General features: G+C 39.4%; 2 protein-coding genes and 1 non-coding gene across 11 annotated transcripts; 2 read left to right on the top strand and 1 right to left on the bottom strand.

Moving 5' to 3' along the window:
- Positions 1–729: 729 nt before the first annotated feature.
- Positions 730–20,821, top strand: afdnb (afadin, adherens junction formation factor b). 6 transcript variants are annotated; one of them, XM_085258325.1, is made up of 26 exons: positions 730–861; positions 2,092–2,236; positions 2,338–2,442; positions 9,665–9,857; positions 10,083–10,192; positions 10,280–10,404; positions 10,513–10,616; positions 10,713–10,754; positions 10,853–11,058; positions 11,245–11,390; positions 11,792–11,892; positions 12,000–12,271; positions 12,478–12,621; positions 14,799–14,997; positions 15,092–15,183; positions 15,276–15,362; positions 15,461–15,526; positions 15,634–15,707; positions 16,456–16,574; positions 16,668–16,826; positions 16,962–17,053; positions 17,180–17,323; positions 17,428–18,327; positions 19,841–19,928; positions 20,058–20,109; positions 20,605–20,821. In XM_085258325.1, the coding sequence occupies exons 2-26, from the start codon at positions 2,135–2,137 to the stop codon at positions 20,696–20,698; spliced, it is 3,816 nt and encodes a 1,271-aa protein (XP_085114451.1). In that variant the 5' UTR covers positions 730–861; positions 2,092–2,134; the 3' UTR covers positions 20,699–20,821. The 6 variants fall into 6 exon arrangements, with proteins under 6 accessions (XP_085114451.1, XP_085114450.1, XP_085114455.1 ...); XM_085258324.1 differs by having other exon boundaries at positions 740–861; positions 2,064–2,236; XM_085258329.1 differs by lacking the exons at positions 730–861; positions 2,092–2,236; positions 2,338–2,442 and adding an exon at positions 6,721–6,965 and having other exon boundaries at positions 10,086–10,192; positions 11,792–11,886.
- A 136-nt stretch (positions 20,822–20,957) lies between these two features.
- dusp23b (dual specificity phosphatase 23b) lies at positions 20,958–22,950 on the bottom strand. 4 transcript variants are annotated; one of them, XM_085258336.1, is made up of 3 exons: positions 22,763–22,950; positions 21,504–21,783; positions 20,958–21,143 (listed from the first exon to the last, which is right to left on the bottom strand). In XM_085258336.1, exons 2-3 carry the CDS (start codon positions 21,771–21,773, stop codon positions 20,958–20,960), a joined length of 456 nt encoding a protein of 151 aa, XP_085114462.1. In that variant the 5' UTR covers positions 21,774–21,783; positions 22,763–22,950. The 4 variants fall into 4 exon arrangements, with proteins under 4 accessions (XP_085114462.1, XP_085114460.1, XP_085114459.1 ...); XM_085258334.1 differs by lacking the exon at positions 22,763–22,950 and adding an exon at positions 22,453–22,718; XM_085258333.1 differs by lacking the exon at positions 22,763–22,950 and adding an exon at positions 22,481–22,716.
- Positions 22,941–23,023, top strand: trnal-cag (transfer RNA leucine (anticodon CAG)). The gene has a single exon. It is a non-coding gene; the product is annotated as a tRNA-Leu (tRNA).
- Positions 23,024–23,535: the final 512 nt, after the last annotated feature.

Genomic DNA, 23,535 nt, shown 5'->3' with positions numbered 1-23,535 from the left:
CTTTTGTCCTTTGATAAGTGATAAAACCTGGTGTATAAATGAAGTCCATTTAAACATGGCATTTTACCTTAAAAAGCATACATTTTGCAGAAACAATAACTGTTTTCAACTTTAAAATCTGATGTTAAAACTGCTACTTCTCATATCTGAGTTTCAATCAATGATTAGAAAATGATGCAAGAAAAATTCTCGCCAAATTTGCAATAGCAGAAGAAGAGCAGTTCAAAAATATATCTTAACGATAAAAATCAAGATGAAGGCTGAAGGCAGAAAATGCACCTCTGCAGACATAAATCACAGGATCAAGTTTCATAATGCTGCATGTTTAATGACATAAGCCTGCGCAAAACCCTTGAAATGATGAGCAGTAAACTCAAGAGTTATAAAAAAAAGCAGGCCTTTGATCAAGACTCTTCTTAGACATCTTCAGACTAGAACTGCTTAAGAGACCCATCATTTTAAGACAGTCCTTAATCACCAGAGATGGCAAACGTGGACAAACTCATCATGCAGATATGAGACTTTGGGCCATTCCAGAGGAAGATTGCCACACTTGATAGTTTTCGCTTTTGTACTTGTTGGAGTTGTTTTCTTAGGCCACACTCTGGATCACTGGTGCTGGAGTCATGGATCTGAGGGCCTCTGGGAGGAATGTGGATGGAGTGATGTCAAGGTGCGGGACGTGACCATTCCCCACTCAGAACAGTCTGGATCTTTCAGCCGTTGTGAGAGATTTGCAGTGGACTGGAGCGAAAGCCAAAAGAAATATGATGAACTTGACTGGCAGCGGATTGCTAATGCAACCCAGACGGTGGCGTGCGAAAGCAGATGGGTGTTAACCGCACTACTATTGTTTTAAAGGTAAATGGTCATTTTTTTCCTATTTCTCCAATGATGTTATAGTATGATGCCATATATCTTTAAATTGATTTTACAGCTGTTGTAATTGAGCTCATGGGTTGCGTTTGCATTAGACTGATTCATGTTTTGACTACTTGAGAAGAAACTCATTGCATCACATGTAATATTCATGTGATGTTGTGTAACTCTGGAACATGACCTAATCTGTCCTGCAGCTAAAAATAAAACAAGTGAGCCATGTTACCATGAGAGTTTTAAAGAAATCCATTTTCAGTTGTGAAAAGAAGTCTTTTCCTGGATCTAAACTTTCAAATATTGCCCCCCTTGCTATTCTCATCACACACATTCGTTTGTGTTCTTTGGTTTTTACTAGGTTTATTTTACTGTTATAGTCATGAAATCACAAAGGAAAACAGTGTTAATCTTTGTGTTTCTTGGAATTCCTTCCCACCTAGTTTTTAGATCCTGGCTCGCCGACATGAATCAAGTTTCCCTGGCATGTGGATTTTTCATTGGAACTTTTGTGACAGGTTACCCAGCTGTCAGGTTATAATAAACCTATGACAATAGGTGCACCAATGACAACACATTTTTTTCTTTTCACCAACAAATCAATTTAGGCATACCCCTCTAACTCATTGACCCTAGATGACGTCACCGACTGATTTATGGACCTTTTTGATTGCTCGTTTAGCATTTTAGTCATTTCATCACTCTTTTAAAACAAGATATCAAATCACTGAGGATATAAAGTAGCAACTTACAGGGTAGCAATGCCTAAATCTTTCCTTGGATTGTCATCTGATTTACTTTAAATTGGAAAATAATTTATAAAATGATCATGATTTTGTACTAAGTAGGGCTTAAAACTAGCGATTCCAACTATAATCTCATAATCAAAATGAATAGTGACATATCAAATCAAGTGAAAACTACACAATGATTTCTTTTACATTTTTATACTTTTATTTTTTAACTAGAGAACCCCCTGTTGGCCACTAGATAGAATGGAGGTTTAAGGAGCCCTATTCTTAGACTTAGCAGCTATCTATCCATCTTTTACACTAGGTTGTTGGCTGTGAAAGATCAAATCTACCCTTTGATGATTAATTTAGCATATTTTGTCACATATTGTCTCCTTTGTTGTGTTAGACTGATCCGCTTTCAATGTTCTGCTAAAACATGTTATTTTCTTTACGTAGTGATTGAGTTCTTTGGGTCCAACAACAGGAAATTTGTGGCCATGGTGATTTGAACTTCCTACTCTATTGGCATGGTTATCCTGCCTGGCTGGTCTGGCTTACTTCCTGTCCTCCTGGAAGACTCTGCAGCTGGCCATGAGTCTTCTTTGCATCCTGTTTATCTCAAACCATTGGTATGAATATAATTTTCCTTCAATGTGACACATTCAATGCTTAATCTTCACTTCATATTCACGCTGAGTCCAATAGTAAGTTGTGTTATGTTTGTTAAAAGGATCCACACTGGTTGTTTTCACAACAAAGAACTACGGAGGCCATGAAAGTTGCTGCAAACAATGCTAAATGCAATGGGAAATGTTTACCACATGATCTACCAGAGGTATGACAACATTTTTGAACAACTGTATAATCTTATTAACATAGGAGATGCAATTTACAAATGGAATATTTTAACAGTCTATTAAAATGTTTTTAGATCATTCATTAGGAGTAAAAGAAGGAAGTACACCCAATTATGTCAATTATGGACTTGTTCAGGACACCAAATATAAGAAAAAACACTCTAATTTTAATGTATACTTGGTAAATCAGTCTGAAACTACAATTAAGGATTTTATGTTTTTATACATCACAATGGTACCATACTATAATTCTTTGATCCAGGTTTACAAGCACATAACAATGTCTTCTTGGATTTTTTTCTGTGCTGTGGTGGAGCTTCCCATTGGGCTCATATTTTATCTGCTGGTCAACAAGGGTTTGATGCTCCCTCAGATACTCACTTTCACCATGGCCATTTTGGTTTTGAAATTGAAGGTGACAAGTGAAGGATGGATCTGACTGTGCAGCTAGACGTTTATCGGCTAACAGTTTACAGACAAAGAGTATAGGAGTATAGGAGCTTTTAGAGCTGAACTGATTTCACCCAGTGAACAACTGCTAGGAACCACTCGCCAACCAGTGGTTGTATCACATTCACATTATTGGAGACATCTCAAAAGCAATGTGCACTTGCATCATGTGTGAAATCTCTGTAGGCAAAAGTCTACCAGTCCTTTCAACCACCGATATCGCCCTCTGGTGCCCATTACAAAAAGAGCAGGTTTAAAACACTTCTATATTGGCTTCACTTTTCAGACCAATGTGGCTCTAACTTCCTGTTGTCAGTTTTAATTTCTCACAGAAATCTGGGTGTGTCAGTGTGTTCATCAGCTAGTGGCACTGGAGCCATTGTAGCCCCATTCCTGCTATACAGACTGGCCAGTATGTGGCTGGAGCTGCCTCTGGTTCTTTACAGTTAATTTAAAGTTTTTGATCTACCTGCGACTATTTTGTATATAGTAAAATTTACAGTATTTAGCATATTACATATCGTTAGCTTCATAGCATAAGTGCCTAAGTCATTGACTTAGTCAAATGACTTAGGCAATTATGCTATGAAGCTAACGATATGTTATCTTTGTTTCAGGTGTGATGTTGATGTGGTACAGTGTACAGGAGATGTCTATAGTTGCCCTGCCAGAGATCATAGAATTGATTTGCAGAAATGTTTCAGGATAATGAAAAATAAATTTCAAAACATGAAATAGAAATGTGCTGAAAAAAACACTGGAGGAGGGAGGAAGACAGCAGAAAGAAAATCAGTGTTTGATGTCTAAGAGACAAGAGTGTGCTTAAAAAGCCCAGTTTTCCAATTAGGCATTTGCCGCAGAGAGATTCATGTTCGAAGTCCTTCATTTTTGTTTGTGTGCGCTTTCTGACAGGAAGAAAGAGAAATCGAAATATGCAGAGGGAAACAGCTTGATGAAAGTCTGACGCTTCACAGAGAAAAACATTAGTGGATTTTTTTCTGCAGATGTCCTGTGTTTACAATACACTGAACAGTAGCTTCACAGCCAGTGAAAAGTTATTTAAAACTGCCGTGGTTGTGCAGACTTGTGTTACATTCATATGAAGTGTTAACTAGAAATATAGACACTGTGAAGTGATGAAACACACAAGGTGTTATTGACAGTCAAATGAATAAGGGATCAGCACCTTTATGTCTCCTTGAGATAAAAGGGGTGTTAAAACTAAAAAAAAAACCCTCAGGTATTTGAGTTACAGACCCAAACACCAAATACGCAATTTTGCCAGCATGTAGCCATTTATAAAACACTTTGGCCCCTACAAGACCCTTATGTTGTACTATCATTTTTGTTCCTTTTATTGATTGTGTTTAATAAACACCTCTTTCATCAATTCAGCTCTATATTGGTTTATCTATACATCCATCCCACTACCACAACTCAGTGAACCTGGTTCTGAAATGCAGATGCAATAGCTTTCTTTTGTTACTTTCACATGCACTGTTTACCCGCCTGTAACCCTGTTCCAATGTGATTGGTCATTAGAGCTACATATAGCTGCATTGAGCTTTGTGAGATAGTGTTATCCTGTTCAAATTAGTCATCAGAAGATTGGTATAATGTAGTAATATAGGGATCGACATGTTCAGCAACAATACCAAGGCTATGGCATTTAAACGTGGTCAGTTGGTACCAAAGTGTGCCAAGAAAACATTCTCCACACCATTACACCATTATATGTTTATATAACCTTATATATAAAACACTGTATAAACTAAGCTTTTAAATGAAATAAATAAATAAATAAATATATATATATATATATATATATATATATATATATTAGGGGTGCAACGATACACAAAATTCACGGTTCGGTTCGGTTCGATACTTTGGTGTCACGGTTCGATGTTTTTTCGATACAAAAAAAATGTTCATGCCTTTTTAATTTGTCATTTATTAAAATTATAAATATATATTTTAACTCAAAAGTACAGTTTTTAAATTTAACCCTAACCCTTGTGCGCGTTTTTTATTTTGACAGCTAATGCGCACCTGCGGACCACTTATGTGCAGCCCTGGTTATTTAGCTCGTCATATTGCAGCCACAGAAATTATTTTGTCCATGAAACCATAAAGCTGCACTTTCTTTTTGCCTTATAGTCTCATTTGTCATAACTTCTCCGTTTTGTGGTAAGCTTTTCTTTGGCTGTCACTTCTTCACCCTGACCTGTCTTATTTGGCTCAGCAGAACTGAAATGCTTTTACACACCGACTCACATAAGCTCAGCGATTCTCTGCGCGATCAACCTCTCACATGTTTAAGCTTGCTGCGGAGATTTCACTTGTCATGTTTGCATAGTAAGCTAACGATTAATAAGACGATGTCAGAGGAATTGGTGCACAAATTATCATCACTCACAGATCAGTGCTGTCGCTCTCTATACACAGTTGCACGATTATAAAGTGAAAGCAAAAAAACAAGCGCAAATTCAAACGCGATTTCAATATGTCACATATTGACAGTGGCTCACCGATGCCAATGACATAATTACCCAGCTACATTTCTGAAAGAATGCAAAAGCATTGACATATATTTTTCCTTCCTACAATAGCCCGACGGGCAGGGTAGCCCGTCTGAAAAAAATCGCTAGCCCCAGGACGTCGGGCTAGCGATATTGCGAGCCCTGTATCTGATTGAGGAATCACTCATCTTTGGAAAAGAGAGTTTATTACAGAGAAATGTCTCTTTCCAAAATAAAAGCTATACTATCCGCTTCTTCTGGGCTATATTCTCAGCAGCATAAGGAGAATCATGTGCTAACAGCTGTCTAAATGACTCGGCTAAAGTTAGTAGCATGCTTGTTGTTTTTGTCTTTGCACTAGGATGATGTCGGCGTAAATGTGCAGTCATATTCGTTGTGTTCCCACTAGTGCTTTCAGGTTAATCTCGTTGAAATAAGGCTCGACAGTGCAGCCTAGGCGGAGTAGTCGAACGCAGATTCACTGAGCGCTCAACACAGACAGCATCATCAGAAGGAAAGTTGATAAAATAAATTACAAATGTTGTATTGTTCGATACATATGCGTACCGAACCGAAAGCACTGTATCGAACGGTTCAATATCGATACGAATATCGTTGCACCCCTAATATATATATATATATATATATATATATATATAGTTATTCTCCTGGGCTGGAGCTTCGATGTGTTCATCAAACAGACAATAATGGAAGAAACTTTAATGTAGTTTTTTGTTTTTCTGCTTCTCTGAGAAATCTGCACATTCCATCATCCAGACAACAATACGCTTGATTGTTCATTTAAAAAAAGAAAAATCAATACTGTATGTATAATTGAGGATGGTTTTGTTACGCCTTTTGTTCCACCGAAGGTTTACCCAGAAAGCTTTGGAGCAGCCAACAAAAGCTGCCCCACATACATGGGAAGACATGTAACTATAAATTGTGCTGAAAATCAATGGCATGCGTGAGAAATGGGATTCCCTCAAGCATAAACAATGCTGTGAAAAAAGAAAAAAAGAAAAAAAAGAGGTGACTGAGAAAAAATGTTTTCTCAGCAAAACACAATCTTTAAAGACAATTATGTTTGAAAGTGGTGAAAATAATGAAAAGAGAAGATGATAGATTAAATCTGTGCTGCCCGATAAACGTGGGAATTATTTTCTTGTATCAAATGTGTGATTAGGAAACTGTGTCTCTCACATAACAAAGATCCACTGACCTGTTAAATGAGGGCAGAGCGGTGAGGGGGCTTGAAGAGGGGATGAGTATGCGAGTATTAAGTAGGCAACTATGTTTAAGAATTCACTGCAGAGAACAATGTAAGTGGGGAATAGATTCGATGAGAGCTGCAGTCCTACTGAAACAGCCTGTTTTTGTAGGAAGGAGCTTTGCTGTTATTTAGAAAACAACTTTGAGGTTGGTTGTTAAAAATGCCCGAAGAGGACGAACAAGATAAGTTAGGGAAAGTCATCAGACAGTGGAACAATAACAGACTGGACTTGTTTGAAATTAGCCAACCCGACGAGGTGAGGAACACAAAATATCTGTGTTTGTGAAGGTTTCTGTATTTTCTGTCAGTGCCACAGTTTTAGATGTAGTTTCAAAGATAAAAATGTTTTTCTACTTTTAATTATTGGTGCTATTTGATATTATAAGACACAGACATGTTACTTTAAAAGCTCATTTAAAAATGATTAATGAACAATTCAGTTAGCCGATCAATAGAAAGTATTTAGATATTCAGTTTTTCAAATTTATTTATATCAAATTCTGGCATTTACTCTTAAATTTAAAGCTTCTTAAATTTCTGGATTTACTGGTTATTATTACAGAAGAATCAGCTGCGTACTTTTGGCCTTTACATTTCTGGTCTGATCAGATGTTTTGCCACTAGCACATTCTTGTTGCTGTTTCACTTTTTATGTTCCAAAACAGGAAAATTATCTGTTGTAAAATAACTGAAATATTCGTGGTTAATAGGGAAAATGTTTATTTATATGTGTGCTATATTATATTCACCCACCAGCCACAGTTTTCAAACCACTGAAATATGAAGTTATTTAGTTAGTATGTAGTTATTCTTTTTACTGAGGTGGCCAGGCTGAGACTTTTCCTTGCACTGGAGGGTTACAGAAATTTTAATTGGAAGTGCTCTTAACTGATTTTTTAGTTTTATCTGTTGAAGCTCTGAAGATAAATACAAATGTAATGAATAGTAGAGGTTCTGCAAAAAAAGGTTCTCACTGATAAATTACTGGTTGAGCCAGTGAACTTGTGTGCAACATCCCACTGAGCTTCACTATGTCTGAGCGGTGACCAGACTTTAGCAGCCAGTGGCTCTGTGAGGATGGACTTTGATAAGACAATCTGTGAAGGCAAGAGAATTGCATCTCCAAAACAACGGGTCTTGTTGGTAGTGCTTAGTGCCTACCAACTGGGTAAAGGAATAAGAGATGGGTGAACAGATCCAAAGCTCTGCAAAAGTAGGCTGATGTTGTTTAATCCTGCAAAAGAGCTACTGTAGCCAAAATTGCAGAACACACAGAAAGTCTGTGTTTGAAAATAGCCCCAACATTTAAATACAGAAGCTTCCGAGGGCCTGTTTAGCTCACTGGGTTGAGTCTCTGCTTTTAATCATATTGCATAAAGTTACTGTAGAAGCCTGGGTCTGACTCTGCCCTGGGGCCATTTATTGCGTGTCTTCTCCTTGCTCTTGCTCCCAAATTTCCTGTCTTCTCTCCACTGTCCTATCAATTAAAGGCTAAACCCCAAAAGTATATAAAAATACAGAAGCCTCTATTCACTTTCATTATCACTTAGTTCGAGGTCACAGAGGGGCATGGCTGGAGCATATCCCAGCTGTCACTGGGCAGGTGCAGGTGGGGTACACCCTAGAAAGGGTGTACCCCAGGGAAACTGGAGTATCCAGCCTACACAGGCACAAAAATAACATGCAAACTCCACAAAGAAAGGCCTCAGGCTGTTAGTAACAGTAATTTCATAATTTCAGTAAAATGATAATTTTCTTTTCCCCCCAAATAAATGTCACATATTTGTTTGTTATGAGGTTAGAAAACAACAGAAGACACCACTTAGGGAAATTATAATGTCTATTTTTATCTGATTAAGTTTAACTGGTGATGGAAATTACAGTTGGCTGGAGTCACAGGATACGTGGGTCTTCTTCCATCTTAACAACATGTATTTATATACACAATTGCTTGAAATGATGATCTTGGAATCTGCAGTTGTTTTAAAAAAGGCTCTAACAGACCTTCACAGGGTGTGTATATCTACTTTTCCATCGTTCTGAGTATTGGTCAATCCACTGAGTGCTGTCAAACAAATGCTTTTCGAAGAAAAACTACCAGTCGTACTTGATCATGATTACTAATGAGAAGTTAACAGGCCTTGGCCTTGCCAACTTAAAAGACATTGTGGAAACTCCAGCATCACTTATTAAAATATTTTTTGTGAGTGTATAAAGAAAATCCAAAATAAATTAAAACTTTGCACCCAATTCTTGTTTTTTAAGGTCATTAAAGATGTATACTGTATAATTATTCCGCCCTGAAAAAACAACAGCTCAGTAAAATCATTAAAAGCCTAAAATTACCATAAAACTAATTGTACATAAACTTCAGAGCACAACTGTATAGAGGACAGCAGAAACTGTAAATCTTGCTCTGCTCATTTAACTTACATTTAGCGTAAGCTGTACTGCCTGTTTCTCTCTGCGGGGCTATAACCAGCTGATCACAATTCAAATGTTCTCTTAACTCCAAGCTCCAAGTCTTAGAAAACAGACTTTTTCTCAGTTGGAATCCTGTTTTTAGCTTCAGATTTAAGGGGTCGTTTGTTTTGTTTTAGACATGAGGAGCAGCAGGAACGGTTCTCAGGGACATTCTGAAAGCTTTTTAAATTCCTAAATAGAAAACAGCTCTTTATAAAGACTAAATTGGTCCATTCCTTTTCAAAGTCTATTCACCTTCACAGTTAAGGAAGGACACAGAAGGATAGAAAAGCGTGGTTTTTTTTAATGCAATAAAAAAGGTAAATTTAATGAACAGAAAACACAGGACACAGTTCAAAGCTGTCATGTATGACTGGTTACCCTGCATATACTCAAGCTGCTGGTTCAAACTTCGTCTTAGTTCTTTCACGACTGCAGTAATATGAAAGGCAAACACGCAAAACACTCTAAAAACGTCACGTTTCTTGGCAGAATCTGGAATTTCATGGCGTGATGCGCTTCTACTTCGAGGACCCTGCTGAAGGCAACGTGGCCACGAAGTGTCTGCGCGTCTGCAGCAACTCAGTGACTCGTGAGATCATTGACATGCTGTCAGAGAAATTCAGGCCCGACATGAAAATGCTGACTACTAGTTATGCCCTGTATGAAATCCACAACAACAGGGGTAAGCAATTAACTCAAGAGAAAACAGGTGACGACACTGCATGTTTCTGGCTGCTTATTTGCTTTTATAGTGGCATGTGTGGGTAATACTGAAATGTCAGTTTTATCATTATGTTAATATTTTTAAAACAAGATATAAAGGAGTAATCAAGCACAGCCACGTGCTCTAGTCGCTTATATGATTCAGTAACTAAGCTCTTCCTGCTTTCTATGTTTTGTATGGAAGAAGAACGCAAGCTGGATCTGAATGAGAGACCTTTAGTTGTGCAATTAAACTGGAACTCAGCCAACAGAGAAGGACGCTTTGTGCTCAAGAAAGACAAGGACAGTGTGGAGGTAACTCTAACACCCATCGAACCTGAATTATAACTGTAACGTACTGTCTGACACCCGCGCCATCGTTTTATGTGTTTAACAATAAAGGAAAAGTTCGAGGAGAAAGAGAAAGGAGGCTTCATACAAAACTTTAAGAGGACGCTGTCAAGAAAAGGAAAGAAGAAAGAGAGGAACAGCAACACAGATGACAAAGCTTCAGAGGATGAGAATGGGTAAAACGTTTCATTGTTCGCAGTTTTTACTTCTTATTTGCCAGACTATCAGTGTCACACCTACCGAACCATCAGAATAACATCCTCTCCTTTTAAATTATTATCCAGGCCAGCTGAAAGTTCACTCAACAATGACAGCATTTGCTTGTCTAACATTGATGCACAGAAATTTTGCACAGAAAAGAAAAGACCACAGAGGCAGGCTGCTGCAGGTGAGTAACCTTAACACTACAGAGTGGATCATAAATGTCTTGGACACTGTCTGGCATATTTAAATTCTAAATCCAAATCTAATTGTGAACTTTCAGATCAAGCTGGATTACCGATTGGCGTTCAGTTCTCTGATAACTGTGAGTATGAAATAAGCATTTTATAGTTTGATACAAGGCATTTGCAGACTCTCTCATAATGTCCTCCTGCCCCCTGCTGGTGTCTTTTACACATTTAGTTGCAGAGCCCTTCCTGTGTGCAGTTATAAATTACACCAATAGCTCCACCGTTCACTTCAAGCTCTCGCCTGCATACGTCCTCTACGCCGCGTGCCGGTTTGCTCTACAACGCCGGTACGGTCAAGACTCTCGAACCTCAGAGCACGCAGACAGTGTAACCTCGATCAGTAACAAAATGGTGTCGATGACAGGGAAGGTCATCCAGGCAAGTGTATGACAGATTCTGTGACATTTGCAAATATTAACTTCAAGGAAATGTCACTTTATTGTTTAATTTAAATTATGTCTACAGTCAAGGTGGACTTTCAGACGCTGACACTTCAGAATTATGTTTGCAGGTGTTCTTTAAGTTTGCACGATGCTCATATGTGGGCTACATTTACCTTTCCAGAGGCAGCAGACCATTGGAGGGGCTCTCGCCTTCTGGATGGCCAACTCCTCTGAGCTGCTAAACTTCCTCAAGCATGACCAAGACCTCAGCCCACTGACACAGCAGAGCCAGCTGGACCTGTCCCACCTGGTGCACAAAGCCTACAGGTAGACACGACACAATCAGGCCATAGCCTTCTGTTTGACTTGAACATGTCATTTTCTTAATTTTTTCACTTTGTTTAATATGATCTAAAGATGTGTTTTTATATGTGGTGAAACAAGTAAAAACAAGAACTTTAGAGAGGACTTACTGTGTTTTTCATTATATCTGCTGTTACACAAGTATAAGGACACGTTTCTGAAAGTTTTTTCTTCTCCTGGCTCTGTATGATGTCAGTGAGAGGGAATATAGCCCCTGCCCACCTGCTGTTTAAAACTTTAAAATCTTGTTTGCATGTTTATGCGCAACTACATTATATTTTTGTATCTTATGTATGTTACTCTGATTTGATCTAATCTTATGCATAGTGTCACCCAAAGTCTAATTGTTATACTTTTTACTCCAGTTGTCTGCTACAGTGTCTGCAGAATGAGCTGAGGAAACATTTGCCAACCTTTCTGATTGATCCTGAGCAATATGGTTCCCTGCCAGCTGGTATAGGTGCAGGTTTGGTTATTAAATTAGCATATATTTAATTCACTTATTTTACTAAGTGAACTGTTTTTGGATCCTTGACTTTACTAAACGGTCTATTTTCTGTCTTCCTGTTGCAGAAATGGTGCTTAACACTTTGATGAACACCATGTCTCTGTTGCGCCGTTGTCAGGTCAACCCTGCCCTAACCATCCAGCTCTTCTCTCAGCTCTTTCACTACATCAGCGTCTGGCTTTTCAATCAGCTCATGAGCCCTGAAGCCAGCACCCCAGGCCTGCGCTCCCACTACTGGGGAGCTGCTCTCCGTCAGAGGCTCACAACCATCGAAGCCTGGGCAGAGAGACAGGGCCTGGAGCTGGCAGCTGACTGCCACCTGGGCCACATCATCCAGGTATGCAACTCTCTGTTTGAATACTGTTAAAACAGTAGCACTTTTTACCAAAACTAAAAATTTCTACCTCAAAAATGATTTAAACCTGAACCAGGTTTTATTTTTTCTAATACGAAGAGCTTTCGACAGATGTATTATTGGCTTTAATTTACGGCGCGTTTCATTTGGTTAAAGCCGTTAAAATAGCATTGCCTGGCTGTTTCTAGGCAACCACCCTCCTGACCATGAACAAGTACTCAATGCAGGATGCGAAGGACATCCAGACAACCTGTTTCAAGCTGAACTCACTGCAGCTGCACATGCTGCTGGCTGGCTACCTCTATGCAACCAATGAGCCACACATCCCCCCTGTGAGTACCTTCAGTCTGCTCTTCCACTTCCACTCATGCTTGTAAATCCTTGAAAGAAAAGGTCCAACTCTAAAGATCAGTTAGTCAAATTATGTGAAACACATTTTCACGTGACAGAGAAAACAGTACGCTGGCATAAACGTAGGGTTAGTGTGCCTTGCTGAATTAAAAGCTTCACCACAGAAAAGGAGTGCCGCTGTATAGATCTGTGTGAATAATTAATGGTGAATAATATGATAATGAATAATATATAAGAAATAGTAAATTGAGCTGTCATATTACTTTATTCGGGAGTTTGAGAACAAATGTTTACGCCGACTATCCATCATGTCCCATCATGCTCGATCAGGTAACAGCTCAGAGAGATACCAATTAATGCTTATTAATGCTAAGTAACATACAACAAAGGCAGAGGACAGGGCTATAGCTTTTGTTGTACGCCTAAATCAAAAAGTCAAAAGCCACCAACAGTGCAAACACAGCAAAGTCCAGTTTAATGTCTTGAATTGGCTGAAGTAACCCCTTGCAGTCTCAGGAAGCACCCACCACACCCCTAATAATCCACAACTTAAAGCTTTAGTAAAATCTGTGAGTTGAAAATGTGTGGCGGCTGTAGCTCAGGAGGTAGAGAAGGTCATCTGCCAATGGGAAGGTTGATAGTTTGCATCCTAAATTATCCTTGGGGAAGTACTGAACCTCAAGTTGTCTTAACTGGCCTTGACCCATTGTTGTGATCTGTACGCTCGAGTGGGATGGCCTTCGTTGTCCTCCAGGAGGTTTGCTCACTGGTGCATCTTTATTTATAAGGCCCTGCTTGGACAAATGCCCACCTACATTTGCGATCTGCTCACACGGAGAAGTACTGTTTCTTACGGCCTGCGTTCAAGCGATCTTTTATTGCTCAATGTTCCATTTGCCAGAACTGAACTGGGAAAGAGGGCTTTTACTTATGCTGCCCCTTTCACATGGAACATGATGCAAAAAGACTGGAAGATAGCAGATCTTATTTCATTAAATGCTTTTAAGTCCAGATTGAGAGAGCCAGAGAAAAATGTTTTTAAAATGTAATTGTTATTTATAATATGTATGTAACTTTGTAATTTCAACGTGTTGTCGCCTCTTGGCCAGGACTCCCTTGCAAAAGAGGTTTTTAATCTCAATGGGACTTTTCCTGGTTAAATAAAGGTTAATAATAATAACTGGAATGTAAATATTAGAAAGAAAACAATTAAATAAAAAAGAAGTGCTTTTGAATGAGGCAAAGATTTACAACATAAACTGGGGAATTAGCTGAAAACTCTTCTAACAGAATGTATTCAAACTTTTTAATGCTTCTGAAATCTATGAAAATGGACTCGCTTTTGGAAGCCAGCCTCAAGTGGACATTTGAGGAACTGCAGGTTTTTTTTTTTGTCCTTCCACAGTGGTGTCGTTGTTCCATTTGTATAAACTAAGTCATCGAAAAGTCCAACAGTTATATCAACACCTCTAAAACGTTCACTCTAAAAACCGCCCCATGGTAACGTTAACTAGGGTATGATTTACTGCATCTAATATTAGATTGTGTTAGTGGTTCCTTAGGAAAGACTGAACACCTCATGTGTGAGGTATTTTGAGCATGTTTGACTGGGAGGAGACTGAGCAGCAGATTCGCGATGTGCGAGAGAGGTTTTGCCTCTTGGTTGGCTTGAGAATGTCTGGGTGTAGGCAGTACATGAGAAGAAGAACTGAGCATCGTGAGGCGGACATGCAGCAGAACAGAGGAATAGTTTTAGCTAAGACTTACAAGATTATTAGAAATATTTTTTTTTACAGTGCATATAAAACAAAGCATTACATCTGTCCAAAAACTAATTTTAACTAAGCAATACTGAATATACAGTATTTTAACTATATTAACTGTAACTGATAAATCTTTAACTTATATTATTGCTGCTGTTCTTTATAACTAGCACCAATACCTGCTCCATTACTATAGTTGCCTGAAGGTAACAGCACTCATTTGCAACTGAGGTCCGAGATCAGGGTCCTTTTCCAGATTTTGAGTCCCAGCCGATTGGATATCCGTTTCCTGAAGCCTTGCCACATAATGACTAATAGCAATCTACTCTATACAGCACATCGACCTTTTCCTGAAATATTTCAGCTGCGTGATCCGCTGCCTGTCCTCACTGCAGGATTTGATCAATGCTGTAGTGACAGCTGCCGAGGCCTCAGCAGATAACCTGATTCGGAGCGAAGGACAGGACATCCAGCTGCAGGAGAGCCTCGACCTCCACCTGCCCTTCCTGCTGCCGGAGGGAGGATACTCCTGTGAGACTGTGAGAGGAATCCCTCAGGGGTTTAGAGAGTTTTTGGAGCCAATGTGCCAAAAAGGTATGGATTTTTAAAAATTCAGATTACGGTAAGCGACTGTACTTAAACCTAAAATGGGATCTTTGCTTCACCATATTACATCCTTCTCTTACAGGTCTCTGCTCTTTAACACCCCAGCCAAACTCCAAAGGGGACTGGACCATTTATTTCAGCGAATCTGACCCTTCTGTAGAGAGTACATATTTGGTAAACGAAAACAAAAAAGAAACACATGGCCCAAGATGTGTTGAAATATGATTTTACTTTGACTTAAGGGTGCATAATTTCTTCTTTGACAGGCAGCACATAGGCAGCCAGAGATTATGACGATCACACTGAACAAACCTTTGAACAGTGGGATGGGGGTCAGCATTGTAGCTGCCAAGGTGACCGTTCGTTTATTCCTGACTATTTCTTAGTTTTTAGCATTTTAGTATTCACTACTACAGATGTCAAAAACAGCCTGCCTCTTATTTTGCTGCAGGGAGCTGGGCAGTGTACCCTCGGGATCTATATTAAATCCATCGTCAAGGGAGGACCGGCTGAAATGGTGAGAATAAACACAGTTTAGGTCCATCTTTGAAAAAGAGGAGCAGAATTTTCAATGAACTGCGGAAGTACGCCCTTAATCAAACTGTGTCTCTTTACTCTGTCTAGAATGGCCAGTTAACTGCTGGAGATCAGCTGCTCAGTGTGGATGGTCAAAGCCTGGTTGGTCTCAGCCAAGAAAGGTAGCTACTGCACACCAGCCAGGGAAATGTTTAGCTATTCTTATTTTTTCTTTTTGAAAGCAGGACGGTGGTTAGTCTAAGCTGAAAACTGCAGGAGAGATCATAAGTGAATAAGAATAACCCTGACTTATTCTCTTTTACAATTAGTGAAACTTGTACAGACACTGATATTCCCATCATATAATGTCATATTGAAATAACGGTTTGGCCTCCAGTGATTAATATATTGCTTTAAAATCTCGAGATAAAGAAAACTAAAGCTTTTTCCCCAATTTGAGTGATCCTGACTTCTGACCTTGAAGCATTACATTCCAAAATTGTGTATTTTCTCATGTTTTCCCATATTAATAGAGCAGAATAGACTGAAATCTTTGGCCTCTGCAGTCTGTAAAAACTCATGCTTCATGCAGTGTGTGATTTTCCAAAACTTTTTATTGCGTCACTGTGACAGTGTAGGGCGTAGTCTTGAAAACATAAATAATAAAGTGTGTTGCTCTTTCTGTTCCCTTTAATATGATACATTATACTGAATTTCATGAACTATTTGTCTTCTTTTCCCCCCCAAAACTGCAATGTAAATATTAGACGCACAGCACAGGTTAGCTGGTTGAGAGTAGCATGTTTTTAACTTTACAAATGCCAAAATTTAAGAATGTTTTAGCCAAGTTTAAGTATTTAGTAATTCCGAAACAATCTCTAAACTGTGACATTAATGAAAAGTAACCTTATTAATCTTACACTGGTTTAGGGCAGCAGCGATCATGATGCAAACTGGCCCCATTGTGACCTTACAGGTTGCAAAATTTGCAGCGAGTTACCACGGCCTAGAAGCCCTGCTGAGAGAATCCACCCCAGAGAAGACTACAGGCAAGCACCAGTACACTCAAATCAAACCTCAGCTTTTTTTCCATTACTTTCTACCTTCTTTTACCTGACAAAGACCTTTTCTTGCCTCATAAGGGGAGAGAGACCACGCTAAGCCAAACAATAAAGCCTGCATAAAGTACAGCACAGAGGACCACAGTCCCTCAGAGCAGCTCCATGGAGGCAATCGAAGGAAGAAACAGCAGATAATGCAGAGGAACAGACAATTTTATCGCTCCAACCCCAACATGGCCGGTGGGCGCTCTTCTCCTGTTGTCACTTTTTGTTGCTGAGCGCTAACCGCACATATTTCTTACTGTTAAATATGCATAACATTGGAGAGCGAGTCATAATAACAGCTGCAGTACTTTTATTTTCTTCTTATTACAGCAGACTTTTGCCTGGAGGATGGCGATAAACTTGTTGACCCTTTCACAGGAAACAGCACCGCTTCTGTGTCCACTAAAAATCTTTGCTCTGATGTGAGATTATTATTAATATTATCGTTGTTGACCAATGTTTTTAACACATTTTCAGTGACTTGTCAGGCCATATACATTTAAATATTTAAGGATTCAGCGTAACACTTTTTCCTTTCTTGTGGTCAGAAATTCCACTGGGAATACTTGACACTACCGAACCCTAGATCCCAGGACAGGAATGTATCTGAACCTAGCAAACCACAGCAAACTTTCCAAGTGTCTTTGAAACCTTTAGCTGGACAGAGCTCCAATAGATCTCTAAACGTCATGGTAAGTTTTGGTGTACCAAGACATTAAAAGAAATACATAAGCAAAGTCATAATAGTACAGCTAGAAAGAATTACATTAAAATCTCTTTATTTATCCCCCTCTAGCGCCAAGCCCTCTCTCAGGAGAACTTGTGTACAGACAGTGGACGCCCCCTGCTGGACAAAAGTCAGAGCAAGTGGACACAGAAGGATCAGGGTGCAAAGCAAACTGAGAACTACTGCACGTCTTTCCCTATCCGCTCTTGTCTTTCTACTCATGACATCCTCTCTGATAACAGCTCCCCCACAAATCAGCAGCAGGTCAGCCGTGTAAGCTGTGCCGGTGTCTGGAGAACCCCTTTTTCACAACACTCAACATCCACACCTTCAATCCAGCCGATACGCATCGACATCCCCCTAACAAGAGCAGCAAGCCACCAGTCAAATCCTCCACTCACTACTTTCCAGCAGAGTTCTTCGTCGCTGGCAGTGAAGATGAGCCGAACTCTTCAAATCAATGGACACAAGCAGAATCCTCAAAGCCAAGCTAGTAGTACTTCTGCATGTCCAGTATCTCCAACTAAGAAGCTACTTCAGCCCTCACTTTCATCACAAAAACTCAACACGCACAGAGATCAAGTAGCAAAACCTCAAGTGAGTATCACTCCAACAAAGCATGTTTCCTTCCAAGAACCTCCCTGTTCACAGAAAAAGAGCACAGGTCCAATGAAACAGAAAGACCCTCTGGATATGTCTGATCCTTGGAAGAGGGAAGCCCAGGAGAAGCTGGAGAAGCAGCAGAGGCTTGAAGCGGTGGAGTTCCTGCAGCAGGAGATGCAAGAGCTTCAGGCTAAAGCTAAGCGCACGGCGGAGGAGAACGACCGACTCCGAAAGCTCAACCTGGAGTGGCAGTTTCAGAAGAGGCTGCAGGAAATTCAGCAGAGAGGAGATGATGAGGATGAAGATAACGATTTGGACATGATGGTGATGATACAGCAGCTAGAGAACAGCATGTCACAGGCCAAGGTTAAAGAGAAAACACACTGAAAACTTTACTTTCTGAGCCTGTTTTTTGTGTATGCTGTTCAGACACTGTTAATACACAACACTGTTGGAACCTCTTCCGATTCCTATTTAGGTCACACAGCTCGTCTAATTTAAAGCTGAACACAGAGACGCCCAAAAGTTTTTGTGGTATTAAGTAAAGTGTATTAAAGGGAGCCTAGTATGGTAATTTATTCTAGGACTTTAGTAGAGAGTGTTAAGAAAAAAAGTCAGCTTTAAATTATTTGTTTATATACACTCTTCATGTACCTAAATATCATAGCAAAATGGGGCTTTTAATGATTTCTTTGATTGGTTCTTTTTCCAGGGTGGAATGATTCAAAATACAAGAATTCGATGGACTTTATTTTGAGTTTCTCTAAACCACACGGTTTATATACCGAAGTTTAAATACAGCCTCGAGTATACATAGACTCTTAAGTTTTGTTGATGGTTCCAAGGCCTATTAACTTCTCATTCGTCATCATGGTTGACTATAACTAGAATTTTCTCTTTGTCAGCATAAAAGGGATTTGATTAACGGCACTCGTTGGACTGATCAACGCGAAAGTCTAAAGAACTCAGTGAAGATTTAAGGAGAACTGTAGCTTTACACATGTTGGCAGGTCTTTTGGAGCCATTTCTAAGCAACTATAGAGACCGAGATCATCAGTTCAAACAAATGTTAATGAGTAAAAGAAAGATGTGTCACCACTTTGGTCTGGAAGAAGACCCAAATTGTCATATTTGGATGAAAGGAAACTGGTTAAGAAACCACCAAGGCTCAACCCTGCCATGAACTGGAAACTGCTGGAACACCAGCGTCACTGTCCACAGTGAAGCCAATTTTACATCCCTATGGATGTAAATTTCACCTCAAATCAACAGCTAGATGTTTGAAGTTTGAACAAAACTGGGTGCTCCAACAGGACAATGATCCCATATACACATAAAAATGGTTTTGGAAAGGATAACTCAGGCTAACATTAAGCTTCTGCAATGGCCTTCCCATTCCTTGACCTCAACCCCATTGAAAATCTGTGGATTAGGCGTAAAAGCCAGGTTTATGCCAGGAAGCCAGCCAGTTTCAATGAACTCTACCTATTCTGCCAAGAAGAGAGGTCAGATATGCAGCCAGATTCATGCCAGAAACGTATTGACTGAATGTGTATGGTCAAGGTGCAACTTGCTACTGGAAATTTCAATTCAAATTCAATCTTATGCACCCAATTCTTGATGTTTTAAGTCAATAAAGACGTTTGCTGTACAATCATTCTACCCTTGGAAAAAGAACATTCCAAAGAAAAGGAAATTATTAAAGAAAACATTAAAAGGTCAAAATTACCAAGAAGTTCATGTCCATAATGAATCTAACCATAACTAACATATCTAACCATAGCTGTACATGCATACTTCTGTAATGACAAATTTATTTGTGGATACAACTAAAAAACACCCAATAATTTGCATTATTGTCTTTTATTTCCTGGTTCAGAACAACACAAGAAGCTCTAGTGGGAAGGACAAAACGGAAAAGCAGACGGGAACTCACCTCTCCAAAAAGGAAGATGAAGAAAAGAGAGGTGATCCTTAATTCACACATTAAAGAAAAGTGAATGTTGTTGTGTCAGTTTTGTTTATTCAGAAAAGTATGTGTGCATATCAGCTATGTCATTTGATTCTAACTGGGAAAATGTCCATGTTTTTGGCAGCTCAGCGATTAAGTGGATTAGCTCATGATGTTCATCAAGCAGCATCAAAAGAGTGAGTTTACACTTTTTTTGGCACACAAAGCGGAACATTAATCTAATTCCGGGGTGGGGGAACTCCAGGCCTCAAGGGCCGGTTTCCTGCAGGTTTAAGGTATGTCCTTGATCCAACACAGCTGATTTAAATGGCTAAATTACCTCCTCAACATGTCATGTTCTCCAGAGGCCTGGTAATGAACTAATCATTTGATTCAGGTGTGTTGACCCAGGTGATATCTAAAACCTGCTGGATACTGGCCCTTGAGGCCTGGAATTCCCCATCCCTGATCTAATTTAACAGGCAGCTACTAATGCCACATTTCTTCTCAAGAAGACTTAATGATACATCTGCACACAGTGGTGCAAAATAGAACGGAATAATATCCCTGAGTAAAATAAATCTATAAAGTAAAGTCCCCTTTATAAATACATTCTAAAACAGCACAGGATGTTTGTTTCACCCGTATGTGATATAATTCAGGTATCTCTCATGTGATGGTTGTATTTGCAGAAACCAGGAGGAGAAAATGAAGAGAGCGTCGGCTCCTGAGAAGCTAACATTCAAGGAGCGCCAGCGTCTTTTTTCCTTGGCGTCCAGTTCATAAACAGAAAGCTCAGAAGACAAAAATGTTTAAATTAAAAAAAATTATTTCCTAGCATCATGACAGCATCTATTAATCAAATGTCCCAAGGGCAAAAAATGGGTAATTTTAACACAATATTGTTCAGCACTGTTGTTCCTTCTTGTATTTTCTTAATAGGTAATAAAATGTTCATTTAGGAGTAGTTAAGGCACTTTTTACATCATTTTCTTATTAACAGTAACTATTTGCTGCTTCTTTTAGTGGAAGCAGTTAATCAATGTTACTTAATGCGCTGATAAAACTGCACCACTGCCTTCTCTTGTTCGTGAGTTTCAATTGAACCTTGCCGCAGTCTACGGATCTCGTTGATCGCGTCAATCCCAGAAATCTTCCTGGTCTTCACCAGGTAGCAGGCCAGCATTGTCCCTGTTCTCCCATGACCATGCATGCAGTGAACTGCCACACCCTGTAGAAAACAATACAATCACTATTTGAGTCAGTTATCTATAAAGTATCCCTGAATATTTTGGGGGTTATGGAGTATTTCTTCTAGGCTTGCTGTTCCCAGAATGGATAAATTATATTACTAATGCTATGTAATACATTTTAAAAATAATCTATTATTCCCCCCCCCCCCCCCCCCCCTTTGGGCTCTTGGCAGAGTGTAGCACTTAGCTATGTTAGGGGAAAACCTGCAAAAGAAGATGTTTGTTTACAGGAATGAAACTTAATGTCAAATGTTTTAAGTTACAGTACTGAGGTAGCATACAACTGTTAAATGCATAACCATCCATCATGCACAGCCTGTCAGCATCTGAGATCTTACCTCACCCTTGGAGTTGCCCTCTTCCACAATAGAGAGGAATCTATCAATCTGATTGGGTGAAGGAGGAGTAAAGTCAACTATCTTGATGTGGTGAAGCTGTAACTCTGGGCATGAGTCATGGTTGGGTGGTTTCCTCTCACAGAGGCAAACCAGGTGCTTGATGCCATTGTCCACCATATACCGGTATTCACATGGCATCCTGGGCATCGCCAGTCCAGCCAGTTTGCCTGGCTCCACCCAGGAGAAGTTGTGTGGAGCAAAGGAGGCCATAACTATTCAACTGAGGAGAGGGCAGAGCATAGGTTTACTTTATAAACATTCAGTCTATATTAACAATATACGAAACAGTAAAATAAAACCATAATCTTAGTCTGAAACTGTTGATGTCACAAGTGGGATTCGAACCCTCACTTCCAGGAAAGTGTTTTTAATTTATGTATTTTTTTTTTATCGTGTCACAACCCGCCTCAAAGTGTCTCAATCGGGACACTAAAAACTGATTTGATCTTTCTGAGGATAACATGTAAACTTCACATAGATACAGACAAAGCAACAACGACTTTTACATCTTAAATATATCAGTAAACAGTCGGGAAAGAGCGCTAAAATAAGATGCCAAGAGTGACACTGTGCAGCTGTCTACTTTACGTTAGCATAATGCTATTGACTAGGCTAGACAGTCCAGTGACTCATTGAGGGATTAGTTTAATAGGGTTACAAATGTAGCATTATACGGCACAGGTCTGGTACGGAAATACACTTCAGGCCTTACCAGACTTTACCTGTTTGTTTTCAGAGATTAGAAAAGCAAGTGACAAAAGGTAACCCCTAGCTAAACTTTAGCAATGGTATGATGAAACTAAGCACCTCGCAGATTTGTAAAGACAACTCGGGCGAGGAATTCACCCTATAGCAATTAGCTTCCCTATAGACAATGAATGTCTATTACCTGTCAAAAAGTCCTGAGAATTACTCACGGTTTACTGATGAATGCACTCTAGGGACTTGTTCAAACCGCCTCACCCTGTCTGTCAAGCTAGTTACTACGTTCGCCGTTAGCACGTACCGTAGACAACTTAATAGCAGCTACTTCACAATTTCGCTGATAACTACTAGGATTCTACAAGAGTAAAACTGGAAAGACACGTATCTAACCAAGGCTAGATTGTGTCTGTTGCAATGCTAGGTATGACGCGCCAGGCAATCAATCAATCGGTGAGGGAAGCGGCTGTCAAGTTCTTCAATGAAAATCATCTTACTTGTTGTAATGGATATTTAGCTGCCTGCTAATGACAGAGAGGATTTCTGATTTCAGTTCAGCGCCTTCACAGTGGGATGAATTGTTGTTTTAGTAGCACAATATACAATAACACAATTATAAGTGTGCAGATTGCTATGATCGACTTTAAAAGATGGTCTAGCCGCTTCTGTTTGAAAGTCAGGATGGCCGAGCGGTCTAAGGCGCTGCGTTCAGGTCGCAGTCTCCCCTGGAGGCGTGGGTTCGAATCCCACTTCTGACAATAACCTTTTTACATTTTTTGATACAAGAATCTGGTTTTATTTCACCGTTTTGTTTATGATTAATGCTGACTGACTGTGAAGGTTCTCAGTCATTAATGCTGACTGACTCCTTGTTTGTGGCCCATAGAATCAACCCACACTGACAAGCTAAAGTTCTGGTTTTGATTCAGTGACCTTAATGACTGTTATGTAGTGTTAAGAGAAATGGATTTTTTATGTTAAATCTAGCTAGTCTACAACTTTTTATTTTACATTTTAAATGCAAATAATAATGATTTAAAATGAAAATTAGGAAAACCTAAATGTAATTCGTGCAGTTGCATTTTCAGTACCTGCAGAGGGCAGCAAAATAGCTACACTGTTACCATTTTTAAAAAGTAAATGTCCTTTAAAGTTGCCAAACACACTGCTGGAGCCATTTTAATGAACTTGTGTTGCACTTCTCAAACTTTATTTTAAACTGTGGTGGAGATGTCAAAGTTTGGGATGCCAAATATTACAAAGAAATATT

The sequence above is a fragment of the Mchenga conophoros genome, linkage group LG19 (assembly GCF_057382185.1).
Source record: "Mchenga conophoros isolate Kocher_MC1m ecotype Shallow Benthic linkage group LG19, M_conophoros_male_GT1.1, whole genome shotgun sequence".
NCBI classification, from domain to species: domain Eukaryota; kingdom Metazoa; phylum Chordata; class Actinopteri; order Cichliformes; family Cichlidae; genus Mchenga; species Mchenga conophoros.
The sequence above is the reverse complement of the archived record's forward strand: the minus strand, read 5'-3'. Positions and strand labels throughout refer to the sequence as shown.

Coding starts and splice junctions, on each gene's coding strand:
- afdnb (XM_085258325.1), top strand. CDS start 2,135: ATGGTTATCCTGCCTGGCTGGTCTGGCTTACTTCCTGTCCTCCTGGAA. Junction 15,184..15,275: donor CTGTAGAGAGTACATATTTG/GTAAACGAAAAC, acceptor CTTCTTTGACAG/GCAGCACATAGGCAGCCAGA. Junction 15,708..16,455: donor GTTGGTCTCAGCCAAGAAAG/GTAGCTACTGCA, acceptor ACACTGGTTTAG/GGCAGCAGCGATCATGATGC.
- dusp23b (XM_085258336.1), bottom strand. CDS start 21,773: ATGGCCTCCTTTGCTCCACACAACTTCTCCTGGGTGGAGCCAGGCAAA. Junction 21,144..21,503: donor AGGGCAACTCCAAGGGTGAG/GTAAGATCTCAG, acceptor TGTTTTCTACAG/GGTGTGGCAGTTCACTGCAT.